We start from the raw sequence: 14110 nt of genomic DNA, 5'->3' as shown, positions 1-14110 counted from the left end.
ACGTCACTGTACTCTTTTGGGCTCATTTGTCAATATCTGGCACAGTGTAATGACTGCACGTTTAGTCGCGCCGATTGCATTCCTCATTCTCAGCCATCGCGTCTGCATCTCCCACAGCAATGGCGGCACACATGCGAACTCTACACTTGCGCGAGTGCTCCGCAGCACACCGCCTACGATGTAACCTCGTGAACGTGGACGACATCACGCGAGACGCGCTGTGGAGGCACTGAGCGAGCGTGCCCACTTCGGTTTCTTCTCGCCGAGGTGGTGCGATGCACGAAAAGGAGAAGTTGCACTGGCGAGAGGCGAGATGACCCTCTCCAATACCATCTCCCTCAAACTGACGCGACGCGGCTTCATCGAGGCTTCAAAACTGCGTTAAGGGAGCACAGAAAGCGCTTCAGTCACGACCATTTTTTCAAACCGAACCATTAACCTGACTGCTCAAACGCTCCATGCGAAGTGATTCACTCGACAGATGGATACATATCGCGGAATTCGATTTTGAAAATCGCGACCGCGCGCAACGGTGGCAATGCCCGCAACTAGCCGCCAGAGTCGTTTTGACGTCATCGCGGTGCAACCCGCTAACTGGTTTGCTTGTTTGGAGAAGCGTTGTCTACTACACATAGAGAAAGCTGGAAGTAGAAACGAAAAAAAAAAAAAGGAAGTGCAGGAAAAGCGCCGGCCCCGATTGGAGCGCGGTCTCTCTTGTAACCTTGATGACATCACAATCCTTCTCCTCGTTTCGGCCTGCAGAGCGAGTCGAGCGGGAACGCGCGCGTCGATGCTCGGAGGAGTTTTATTACAAGAAAAATACTGCGTAGAGAGAATTTTTGTGTGTGTTAGTTGTCACGTCAAATTACATCCTTTCGTAATTCACCAGAAACAGAAAATCTTTTGGATGGCTTTCTGGGCTCTTTTAAAGAAATGCTATAGCATTCAAAAGAGCGGAAACATTTCGGTTGTCGCTCCTAAAGCATGCCTTCAGTTGTACGTCCCGTACCCGCCCCTCCCCTCCCCTCCCCCTTCCCGATAACACTGGAGACTGAAAACTATTCTAAAAGCGATAAGACCCCCGTGCAACGGAAACACAAACACGAGACAAAAACGAGACGAAACAAGGACTGAGGGTTTTATCGTTTTTAGAATGGATCACCAGCCCGCCCGGATTTTAAGCTTATTTCACTAAAACCTACATTCTCAAAATAGAACTTCACGCCTAAGTTGCCTAACACTGAAAACAGTCTTGGGAAGTAACTTACCCAAGCAGCGAAATGTACTGAATGTCGAGTGCAATAGGGCTGGACGGTATGTGTCTTATCAATGTTCTTTAGTTTCACGAGTATGTACAAGGTCTTCCACCTACCCGCCCACCCCTACTGCACTCGACTTTCAGTACATTGTGCTGCTTTTGTAGTTACAAGTAACTAGTTACAAAAAATGTAACTATTGACTGTAACTAATTACTGGTACGCGAAATGTAACTTTTAACTGTAACTAGGTACTTTTCTGGGTAACTAGTTACTGGTGTTCGAAATCGCAGATTTTCCATTTCGGAGATACCTCGCATCACACTTCATTTGTCTTCTCTTTTTCTCTTTTTAACGACCTTTTGACCGCCTCTGCGGTTATGCTGTAGTTCCTTACTATAAAAACAATAAGGACTGCCTAGGCTGCCACTGAAAAGAAGCATGTGCCATATGACCGCCTTGAGTTTCTACACGCGAAAGAAACAACGAAAATTAGGACAGGGCAAAGAAGAACTGTACAGGAGGCCGAGGTATTCGAGAGGTGGAAAGAAGGCAGCCGCAGCACCCTAGCTGCCATGAATGATTTACCAATTATACCGTAAGAAGAATATTTGTTAAATATAATACCGGCATTCCCTCCAGCGCCTCAGTTGAGCGGCTTTTCAGAGTGGGCCAGGATATTTTCGCAATTAAAAGAGGCAAACTCAGTGATGCGAGCTTCGAGCAGCAGCTGCTCCTTAAGTGCAATATGTACAGATAATATGTGTAATAAAAGTAATTCTGCGATAAAAGTTGATACGTCATCTTCATTACTAAATTTTCTGAAAGTAACTATACTTTGTAACTGTAACTAGTAACTGTAACTTAACTAGTTACTATTTTCGCGATGGAACTGTAGCTATAATTTAACTACTTTTTGGCTCGGGTAATTGTAACTATAACTAGTTACTTTTCAAAGTAACTTTTCCCAAGCCTGACTGAAAATGATATCGCTCTGTCTTCTGATTGTTGAAAACTGGAGACGTAGCACGCGTTTTTTACTGTCACTTCCACCAACGATGAACACTTCTTCTTTAATGGACACTAGCTTTCATGTAGCAGACTACATTTCTGCAGATGTGAAGAAATGTAGTCTGGTACGTGGAAGCTTCTCTTCTGTATTGCCTTTACCTGGATGCTGACTGATTCCCCTCATCTACATTCTACGCGAAGTGTTACAAAACTGGTGTCCTCATCAAATTAGGTGGTTTGCCTTGAGCTTCTTCCTCTTCTTTTTAAGTGTGCCTTGAGCTTGTTATGCGGTAAAGTTCTGATTTTAGACTGTAACGTACGAAAAACAAAACAACTCAAAAGCACTCGAAAAATGTAAAATACCCCAAGTTCTTTTACTCGTCAACCACGAATTAGCTGTCCTATAAGTTAGGAAACGTTATTTAACGAACATGGACATCATAAACATGCAGATGCATCATGCTGTGACGCGAATAGATACGAGAGACAAACGTAACAAACGTCTACTTACGCAGCCTTTTCTCAACTTCTTCTGTTTCTTCATCTTCTGAAACACTGTCTTCACTACCCGTGGCGTTCCAAGCATCGTATGTGGCTGTTGTACTCGATACTTCAGTATCCTGTGCGTTAATAACACGAGACGGCAGTTGTACTAGCTGAAGTACGAGCAGCAGCTTGAAGCTGAAGGAGAGTCGCATTTTTGGAGATCTGCGTCAAGAACAGCGAATTGATTATAAGTAACTCTAGCGGATGCGAGCGTTGACGTCGCGGAGGAAGTAGGGATGGAGATAGGCGTAACATCCTTCCAGGAACGTAGTCAGTAGAGGAATTGAATTAACAGCTTTCTCTCTGGCACGTTGAAATGGTTTTGCAACCGGAGACGTGGAGGGAGGGTCACCGGCATCACTTTCATTGATGGTGAATTGTTCAAGGTTCTGTGAACGCAGCTTCACCTTTTTGCAGCTTCTTCCCTGATCCTTTTTTTTTTCTGATCACGCCTACTGCATCGCCCGTAAAGATATATGAAAATTTACTTTCCAATTTTTGGCGAACAGTACGCTGAGGACTTTTTGGTCATTAACAAAGTGCTTCACATTGTATAACGTACTCTCCAAACGCTTGAGTGTCTCCGAAAATATAACACGGGCAACTCGAGGTTCGAGTTGCTTTTGTGATGTACAGTTTACAATGTTTTTTCTTCTTCTTTAGGTTGCTCCTGTCAGTTCTAGAGTTTTTTTTTTCACACTATTTTTCATCAACTAACTCAACAACGTGCTTCTTCATTTGCACCTGTATTCCTCAAACCCTCACAACAAAATGCTTCATTGCCCAATTCGCAAGGTCTATATAAAACCCTGAAACCACATCCGAGGTCTGTGAATGTCCTCATGCAATTTACAAACGTGGTCGTTGAACTTGCTTTTTTAATTATGATTTTGGAAGGTATTGCAAAAATCAATGAAATTTCATTGTCTTTCGCTTTGTTTTCGTAATCTGCGCCTGTTCTCTCGGACCACTGCACAATAAAATTCAAACATCATTTAACAACAGAACGTTACAGACAATAGAACATACAACAGGACATAACAGCAACATACACACACAGGGCATAACAGACAATAGAAAAAGCCTCTGCGGTTACTTCCATCATGCCTGTGTCCCTTTTAGATGGCAAATGCTCAGTGATTTATCCACCCCCACACCCCCTAACACGCCCCAAAATCTGGAGGATACCCCCTAAAATTTGTGTGTGATTGCGCAATATTTTGTCAGAAGCATGTAAATACGCCCCCTTGCGGGGTCCCCCCCCCCCCCCCCCCCGAAGGACGAAAGTTTGGGTAAAGCACTGGCAACGCTGCTTTTTAATAACTGTATGCACAGAATGAGTCGCCAAACTTCACTCGTAGCTGAAACAACGAGTTGTTCGGAGCGCGTAGCCCGTGTCGCTCATGACCACAGTTGCTTCGCGGTGCTAACATAGAGCCCACAACCACCATCATCATCATCGGCAGCAGAAGCATAACGGGCGTCGGTGTTCGTCCTCACCCCCGGACTTGGCGGTGGAAGGGATTATCTAGCCATTCGACTTTTCCGTGGCAGACGAAAAACACCTTTTTCTTTTAAACGCTCACAGTAATGATGATGATGATCTTTTTCGTACCAGTAACTATGTACGTATTGTATATCTTGTTGCCAACTAAGCTGTCGTCACATTCAGAACGCAGCTGATTTCTCACAGAACACATCTTGGCCGCTTCAATAACTGGCTACAAACTTTCGCGGCCGCAAATTGTAACGCCGAATATGAAAAAGAAAGGAGCGTTCTTCCATGTCGACATATCTCACAGGGTGGGATCGTAGGACGCCTGTACATGTGCGCCCATCCGCTCACAATCGAACCTATGATACGGATTTATCGCGTATTACACCTTTTCGGCGGTTTCTTCGCAGCACCGGCGGCATGGTTGCGCAAAGAACACGTGGACGTCCTTGAGTGACCCAATCGGAAGCGTCGTGTGCGGTTGCGGCGAGCTCCGGCCTTGAATATAGCCTATTAACGAGAGCCAGTCCACTCGAAAATATTAGGCACCTCATCGGCGCCTACCAATAGCTGACCAAAGGGTACAGCGAGAAAACAACTCGATTTGTGATCTTATGATGCATGGTACACAAAGACGCATTCATGCCGCGTGTAACGTTCTCCTTTGATAACTGACGCTGAAGTAACGGCTTAAAGTAAATGCTACTGTTGTCGTTTTACGTATTGCCATTCTGGCCAAGGTTAGGAGCTCAAACCTGGCTGATGACGCCAGCAGCTTGATGGGAGGTACAGAATGCTTATCCAAGCAGTCCTCTTCGAGGGACGCTAAATAGACGACCTGCACCCCTACGTCATCGATTACGTTTCGCCGCCGCGCAAAGCATGCTGGTGGGCACTATCAGCTTTATCAGCCTATCAGTCGACGCGTTTTTCCCGATTCTTGCCCACCATAGCAAAATACAACCTCGAACCAGTCTTCTTGTGCCGTCACGTGTTTGTAAACAGAGGGTCGTCAATACGGTGCGCTGTGTGTTTAGATTTCGGCGCACGCTAAAGAACCCCAGTTAATGCATAAATCGACCAATGTAGCGTCAATCATGATCTCGGGGCGTTGAAGCAAGGTGTTATCATTTGTCACCATTCCGGCTTTCTGCGAGGTATCGTACCCGACGTGATCCTGACGAGCATTTGCTAGGTCACGTACGTCACGCGTCAATGTTTCGGCGGAACCCAAACGTTATCAGCATGCCACGAGGCGGCGGCGCTTATTTTAGATAACATTTGATGTTGCTCTATCTGCGACGGTTCCCGATGTATTGCGCAGATTTATGAAGCTACTAGCTATACTAGTGCACGGATCTTCCGCGGGTGCCGGCCACTTGCAGTGAAGACACGTCCTGCTGCCTTAATGGACATCTCCGACACCTGAATTAAGGAGACGAAGTAAGATCCACAAGTGCCAAGTAGCCGTACAAGTAAGAGGGTTTACTTGAAACATGACGAATGAACGCAATAGTGACGCGGGCTGACACGGGCAACATTGTGAACCCACATTACCCACGGGCACATTATAGATTTATCTGTTCATATTGTTTTACTCACATATATTTATAGCTATGTTTTCCTATGTTAGCCTCTGTTTTCCTTTCTTTAGATATCATCGTTTCGTATACGTATTTTTTTAGACGCCTATTGGCCTTTATTTTTCTGTGCTGTCTGCTTTTTCGTTTCGCGTTTTTGTAACTGTCTGCCCCGAACACACATAGAGTTTATCAGCTTCGACTCGAGATTTTTTACCTGCCATTCTCTGTGTAACAAAAACACCTCTCTTCGAGGTTGTCAGTAGCCGTCAGACATTTCAAAAACACAAATTGAAATTGCGGAGAGAGGTGGCAAGGGAATCCTTGGGGAGCTTCATGACAGCTACATCGCGCTAATGAGAACAACGTTGATAGCGGCAGGATTCGAATAACTCGTTGCCATTCTAAAACTCGACAGCAGAAAGAGTTCTGCGAATGTGTAAAGCTACGTAATGAGAAATCTCTGTCATTGAAGTTCGGATAAGCGGGACCTCCTGTACTAGGTAGATAGCTCCTACGAAGCTTACGCCCGAATTCTCGTTAATTGTAACTCTAGCGGAGTCGTCGGTAACGCAATCGGGTGACGGATTTCCCGTGATTCAACTTAATTGAGCAACTTTTGCTACGGAAGGGAAGAGACGGATTCGTGCCCTACTTTACTGAAGGTGCCGACCGCACAGCTAGAGAGAGGAAATACAGAAAAACAGAACTATGTAAATCAACGAGCAATTTTAGAATATTTCTGATTGCTTATTTTGTTGCATAACAACCTGCACATTCAGAGGGGCGGGGAATGTGTAATACAAAACCTATTATAGGAAAGAAACAAAATACAGTCACATTCCTTGTCATTCTGTGCCTGTTCGTCGAAGCTTGTCTCAAAGCTGCGCTCTATGGAATCAGAACTAGGAAGTCTTTAATTAAGACGGTTTCCGAAAATTTGGCACTATGTTTGCATGTGGACCTCGCAGGAGTATAGCCGCACTATCTCCTCCTTTTAATATACACTAATTATTAATATTAACTTAAATAAATTTTCACTCTCTCACGGTGTATAGTGTCTGACTTTGGAATGATCGTCAAAAGCGATGCTACTAAACAGTTGCACGTACCACGTGTCCACAAAGCTTATTAAATATGCACACAAACAAGTCTCAATGAACTCTCTCTTTTTACTTCGTACTTGCGGGTATCCCTATCCACATCGGCGGCAGTCTATTTTGAGCAGGGATCGGAACCGGTATCTTTTTCGGTCCGGTTCGGGTTCGGGTTCAGGCATATTGGTTCGGTTCGGGTTTAGCTCCGCTGAACCGAAATTATCAACTTGAACCGGTTCAGGTATATCGGTTCGGTTCGGGTTCGGCTCAGGGAGAACCCCCCACCCCCCCACCCCCGCACATACACAGACAAAAAAAAATCTGTCAGCGGTCGGGGCATTTACAGGGATTGGAACAGTTACTTTTTTCGGCCTCGGTTTAACCGGTCCACGGGCAGTAATTTTGCTACATGCAAGCAAGCTTACACTCACCGTACACGATTGTAAGAGAAAGGTGTGAGATAACCGTTCAGGTGAGCAAAAAAAGGTCGGTCAGTAGTACAATTAATTCACCTCTGAACCGATTCCCGAACCGGTAACCGTATCAATTTTTTTTCGGTTCAGTTCCGGTTCGGCTCAGGACAAGCAAAAAAATCGTTCGGGTTCGGTTCGGTTCGGGTTCGTCAGAAAATAACGGTTTTTTCCGGTTTTCGGTTCGGGTTCAGTTTCGGTTCCGATCCCTGATTTTGAGAGGTTCATTTGAATTCGTCGTAAGTGTCGCAGAGAACGAAGCGTGGATCTCTCTAAGCGTGTGTTTCCGTGAGCTCGGGTTACGATGTGCGAACATACTCGTGTAGCGGAGGAACGCTTCCCGGCAGCGCTTTTTCCTGGGGAAGCTGACAACCTTGACTTCCCTCTGATCATATCGCCCTCTTACACCTTACCACATGGTTCTCGTACGTCACATCTCAGCCTGCCTTTACATTCAGATTCGACGTTCTATATGTTACGGCGACTATAAAGCTATTCGGTATCCACCTTTGCAGACAAATTAGGTGGGCGATCCGATAAAGATTTCCCCCCCCCCCCAAGTCAAAATAAAAGGGGGTTTGATAAATGATGAGTGTCGGAATTGTCAAAGTACTAAATAGAAAGAAAGGCCGATGTGGCCTTTTTCTGCTGCGTGTGAATGTAGTATAGACATGTTATCACTTGAGCTCCGTTCTTTGTGGCATATTTTCTCCTGAGAGACTGCACTTGTCATCCATTCATGAACTGTGAAAAATTGTTTCAATTCATTCAACCAAATTAAATTTTCGAGCATTTTAAACTGCTAAAAATGCTTTAAGGCAGTAACGCTTCTAAGGGAGAGCGGCGCCAATGGCAAGCAGTGACATTGTGCTCATCTCGAAGCATCTGACAACCACGTCAGAGATCACAGTACTATATTATCAAACAACAAATACGGGTCAAGCTTTCAATTAACAATTTTACTCAATTAAAACATAAATCTAAACCGTAATTGTGAATGGCGACACTGGCCACCTTACTTTCACTGCCGCAGATTGGTCTGTGTAGTGATCCAAGTCAATTTTTTTTTTCAGTTTCCTCTCTCTCAACAACAACAACAAATTTATTGAGTGATGGTGAATAGGGAGTTTCATCGCCAGGGGCGATACTCTATCCCATTGCTGGTGGTGATGTGGGGAATGAAATAATGAACCCCTTCACAACAAAGATCGAAGTCCTATGGTGTCCAAAAAACTACACTCTGTATAACCAGATTGCACACCATGCCTTGACTCATGTGGACATTGAAATACGAAAGTTCTAGCTTTAGCTTGATTTTTTTTTTTGATTGCGTGTTAGCGCCGCGAAGCAGCTGTGTCCATGAGCGACGTACAGACGTGGACAGATGGAGAGAGGACAGAAGGGAGGCGTGGGGTACAGGGGTGTTAGTATGCGTCCTGGGCCGACTTCAGGGGGGAACTGTGCCGACATTCGTCTGGAAAGTCTTCGGAAAACCCAGGGAAAACCTCAGACAGCACAGCCGGCGGTAGGATTCGAACCCGTGTCACCTCCCAGTCTCGGCGTGGAAGGTGATCGTCCTGCCCATTATGCCACCGGAGCTGGTCCTCATTTCTTCCTATCATATAAGTGCGTCCAGGGCAAGTGCAGCCACGGAGATACACTTGGCGTATGCACTTTCTCGCGTGGACCAATACATTTTGAATATGACAGCCACAAGACTTTAGAAACTTGTACGCCAGCTAAATACATTTTGCAACTATGAAGCGAAATGTCTTTTTTCTCGTGATACACATTCTTTGCTACAGCAAACTGACTGAGCTGCTGATTGTACAGAGTACGATGTTGTCGCTGCCGCAGAGAGAAGTCCCTGTTTCAAATATGTCCATTAGGCGCATAGATCTTAAAAAAACGGTTCGCAGGCGTTCCTCATGAAATGAAGCTGTAATGAAAAAAGTATCACCAACTACATCATCAATAGGAGGTTCATCATTAACGCTGTATATATTATATAGGCAAACAGAATATAGTGTCATGTGCGCGCGTCTTGAATGTGGCGGAGCCCCTCTGCACAGTTGGCGGTATAGTATTCATATTCGGTCTCAGTGACGGTCACACGGACTCCTGCACATGCCCTTGCCTCGAGAGAAACGTTGTTTGACCAGCCGCGTGTATACAGTTGACCGTTCTCGGGAAATTTCGGCCGCTTCTCGGTACGATATGTGTGCGTAAGATCATCAATATTCAGGGTCAAGGGTGAAATTGATTTCTCTTTTTTTTTTTCGACCCTTCCACGCGTAGTATAGGAATGACAAATATAATCTGCAATTACTTCTCAATTGATTGGAGTACTGATTAGATTAGATTAAATGGTGAATCCTGCAAAGCACAGGAGCCGGCAAGCCTTTAAAAAGATATAGTACGTCTAGTAAGTTAGAGGCGCTGCAATGTCCACCAGGAACGTGACTAAAGCAGCTCTCGCACGATGTCAAAGATCCCACGGCCATTCTCCGAGGAGCTTCACTAAGTCTAGAGGACGGTGGTCCGGTCTTTCCAAGGCGGCTCTGAGGTCATTACGTTGGACACTGTATCTGGAGAAGTTAATCAGGAGTTAATTAATATGTGTTTAGTGTTCTCCACTTTGTCACACACGAGGCAGTTTGGAGAGTTCACCTTTCCCACCTTGAACAATAGGGCACGGCTGAAAGGGACGTCTAGTCGAAGGCGGTGTGCTGAGTACTGAGAAAATGCGGATGTCTATTGTATTGTACTATATAATGGGGAAACCCCCATTTCATTCATAATTCCTAACTCATAGTCAAATTAGGATGCCTACGTTGTGGCAGAGAGCCTTTGAACAAAAAGGAGACACCCAACAAATACAGTTGTTTCAACCATTTGTTCTATTATTGTATAATGACGTCGTCCTACCCACTCATAGGGTCTTCCTCCAATAATTTACCTGGTATTTCACGGTGCGTAAGCATACCACGCAGAAAGCATGGGGTACGACGACATTAATTAGCCATTTATAGAACAGCGTAATTTCCTCTCGAACAGTTTCCATGTATCTGCGATAAATACAGCTCAAGATACGCAGCAATGGCGTAGAACGACGAGCTAGCGCAGAAAACCATTACGCAATACCCCAACAGACCCTTCTTCAAGGTCATATCGACTTGTCACTGTAGCTATTGTCTGGCGCGGGCACGGAAAGTGAAAATACTACCAGGCTCGCGCGAAACGTTACATAGGGCACTTATCCCTCACCATATTAACGATGCGCACGCTGGTACTAGGTTGAATCCTACAATGCCGAATGTTTCAGGAAAATGTATTACACTGCAATACGCAGTAGGAACATTGCAGAAAAAGTTAGGTATGACGGGAAAGGTGCCGTCTACGTAGCCAGTCCTGTACGCTCTGTTGCGCTCTTATTTATTAGTGCTTGAATAGCAGACTGGAGACACGGATCGAAGAGTGTGTTAGGTGGAAATATATTGTTAGTGAAAGGAGAGTCAGAAAGACGTTACTCTACGGTGTGTCTTGGCTGTGTCATGACAATGTTTATTTTTCCTGGGCGAGGTACGTATAAGTATTCCTTTCATGCACGAATAGAGCACAAATGTCAATCGCGGTGGGTCAATCGAGCAAGTAAAGAGTGAACTATATAAATACGTGTAGAGACGCTGTACTTTTCATAATGATCTTGACAATTCGATTTATGGATGCGGAGCGGGCTATGTGCGACACCCTTCTTGCAAAAAAGGACATCTTCACGGACACACCGCAATTTCAGTTCGGTTCTGAAGGAAGTTATCCAGTTACAGGAATAATGTAATGGAAACTTTTCGCAGTGTGTAAGAGAGTGAGAAAGAAAATTAACAGTCCCAAATACCACTGACCGTGAAAAAAGAATAGAAACTGTGGGTATTCCGTTATTTGCTTGTCATAAATCCTCAGTAATTTTCTTCCCTACACCTTACCCCACCTTTATCACGAACTACATAACAGTGTTTCTCTTTAAGTGTGACATTTCTGCAGCTCGCTTCTTACCGTGCTCACAAACCATAAAATATTTGGCAACAAGTGTACGGCATTTCTATACTTTTTTGTTCTCGAATATGCTTAATTACTCTCTGGGCCTCCTGCCTGTAAGACAATGTCCATACATGACCCATAATGCTCAAAAACATATCTGCCTCAGCGTAATATAGCTTATAATTTTGATAAAAAGATATACGAGAAGCTAGGTTCCCTCCCGGGCGGTGGAGTTCGGGGATCGCAACGAAGGGGTTGTGTACTCTATTGTGCTTGTGCGCTGTTATCATGTGGGAAGGTACAGGTGCGGGAGACCAATGCCCTAGAGCAGCAAGCCTTGCTTTTGGGCTAACATTTCTTGCTCCATACAACAACAACAACAACAACAACAACAACAACAACGTCCTAGCCACTGATTGATAGAACACAGGAACCAAAAAGAAAGAAAGAAACAAGAGATTTCCAGGTGGTAAAATGTGGGAACAACAGAGACAAGAAAGGCTAAAGAGTAGCTGTATCACCTCTCTAACCAGTAGTGGCACGTGGTTAGTTCAACACCACTTAGCGGGATGTTTACGGCGAGATATTCTTCACACGTGCTGTTGTTCGGTGTGAAGAGATCATAGTTGAAAGTTGCGGTTGCTAGTCCGGTGCTGTTGCATTGCTCTCTGTTGACGCATGTGAGTATGCATGAAGATTTCCATGTTGAATAGCATTACAAATTAAGAAGAACTATAACGAATATTAAATCGAGAAACCAACTTCGGTTGTCCCCCAGACAATTAAGTCATGTGGCCTTCGGTATGTCTCAGTAGAAGATGGAACAAATCACAGAACACATCCTGCGTGAGTCCTGAGCGGCATTATGCAACGGAGGGTCGATTGAGCGAGGGGGCTTCGCAACGCGTGGCGAAACTCCAGGTCGATGCTGAAAGTGCTGGAGCTCCCTTCTCCTGCTATCGCACATCCGTGCTGTCACCACGACTATGTCTTCTTTATTCGTTGACCGCCACACTTCTGACAGCAAAATCATGAAGTTCGACAGCTCACATTAATGCTGTCACACTTAAGTATTTGTCTGCACCGTTTCCGTGCATTCTTTACGTCCTGTGTATTAGCATATCTCCGTTCCGCCAGGTAATTCCCATCTAAGGACGTTAGAAAAAAAAAAAAAAAAACATGAAAGAAGAAAAAAAATCGAGTATGTTGTTACATGACTCTATGTTTTTCTTCTTCCGCTTAACAGCTATGACTCATTTTGGTAGAAGCGAAGGTGATTTCTGCTAGCCAAGGTTCCCAGACTTTTCTTCCAATTCTATTCCTCGCAAAGCTCCGCATGAATGGATCTGATACGGCTGTCTCTACCGGTAATTAGTAGAGGAAGAAAGCAACGACATGCGGGGCGAAACCTCTCCCAAGATTTATGCTCGCAGTAGGTCAAGGGACATAGTGATGCAGCCATATCATACGCGTGGAGACTTATATCAACATGCTTTTCTAAGCTTCGTTAATTATTGAGTATTTATGGACGAGGAACAAAACTTTAAATAATAAATAGTCGCGTAGATACTCATTTGTTTTTACCGAACGACGGCTTTAGTTCCGAAGAATATAATTTATTTCACTTTCCGGATTCCCTTACCCTATTCCTACAACCCTTTCCGCCGGTCCTAATGGCTTTGTAGTGCAGAAAGATACTGGATTGTACGTCTCCACGACAACGCATCAAAGCTAAGAAAATGTGCGAGGAAATATTTGAAATATATTGTGCAGCGAGCGGAATAAAACACAACGAAATACCTAATACAATTGAATCGATTAATGCGATGCCCAGCGTTTACGCTCGCGAACAACCAGATGTTCACTATTGCATCTCATTGACTTTCCATTGAAGCAATACGAAGAGAGGTGTGCTATAGTGAATGATCGCAAAACTTCATCATACTCTTTCTTGAATAACGTTTAAAATTCGTTGCAAGCTATATCGCTGTCGTGATGTAGAGGATTGCTTCAAAAAATTTCAAAGTGGCACTTTCTCAGTCAAAATCTTCCCACGACAACATCACAACACAGACGACATACAATCATTTTACGAACTGACACGAAAGAGATGACAGAGGCAGCTCACCTGCGCACAGAGAGCGGGCCAAGTGTCCCCTTGACAGGACCGGCGATTTTAAAGTATCAAAGGTGACGAGGGAAAACCGAGAAACAGGTCGACTACCAGCAAACAACACCAGCACCGCTACTCGCCTCCAGCAGGGATGATGAAGACGGAGAGGGGGGGAGGACGTTTGGGGGAAAACCACTCGCACGGAAAACTTGGATGTCCGACGGAAATCTGCAACGTCCGGACTCTGGTGGGGTATCGGCGCAGCTGCCAAGTTGTGGTGTTGCTGTGCTTCTTTCTTTCTCATATTGGGAGAGATGGTAGGAGAGGGGCTGCGAGGATGGGTGTGTGTAGGACGGTAGATGGCGACGTCGCTTCGGTAGAGCAGAGTTTCTGTGGATGAAACACGTGCCCTCGCGCGCAGCCCTGAACTTGAAAAGCGAGCCCTCGCGAAGGGCAAGATGGTAGTTAGGGCAGGATGAAAGGATGGTAAAGAAAGTGAAAATA

At 44.9% G+C, this 14110-nt stretch overlaps 1 protein-coding gene across 1 annotated transcript in view; it reads right to left on the bottom strand.

The window, feature by feature from the left end:
* The window catches only part of LOC135374801 (transmembrane protease serine 9-like), a 43324-nt gene extending 29471 nt beyond the window's left edge, over positions 1–13853 (bottom strand). The window contains exons 1-2 of the mRNA XM_064607730.1: positions 13622–13853; positions 2779–2975 (exon numbers count right to left, since the gene is read on the bottom strand). Of these exons, the coding sequence (XP_064463800.1) occupies positions 2779–2965 (187 nt within the window). The 5' untranslated portion in view covers positions 2966–2975; positions 13622–13853. The remainder of the gene's footprint in view (positions 1–2778; positions 2976–13621) is intronic.
* Between the last annotated feature and the right edge of the window lie 257 nt (positions 13854–14110).

The sequence above is a fragment of the Ornithodoros turicata genome, unplaced genomic scaffold (genome assembly GCF_037126465.1).
Source record: "Ornithodoros turicata isolate Travis unplaced genomic scaffold, ASM3712646v1 ctg00000746.1, whole genome shotgun sequence".
NCBI lineage: Eukaryota > Metazoa > Arthropoda > Arachnida > Ixodida > Argasidae > Ornithodoros > Ornithodoros turicata.
The sequence above is the reverse complement of the archived record's forward strand: the minus strand, read 5'-3'. Positions and strand labels throughout refer to the sequence as shown.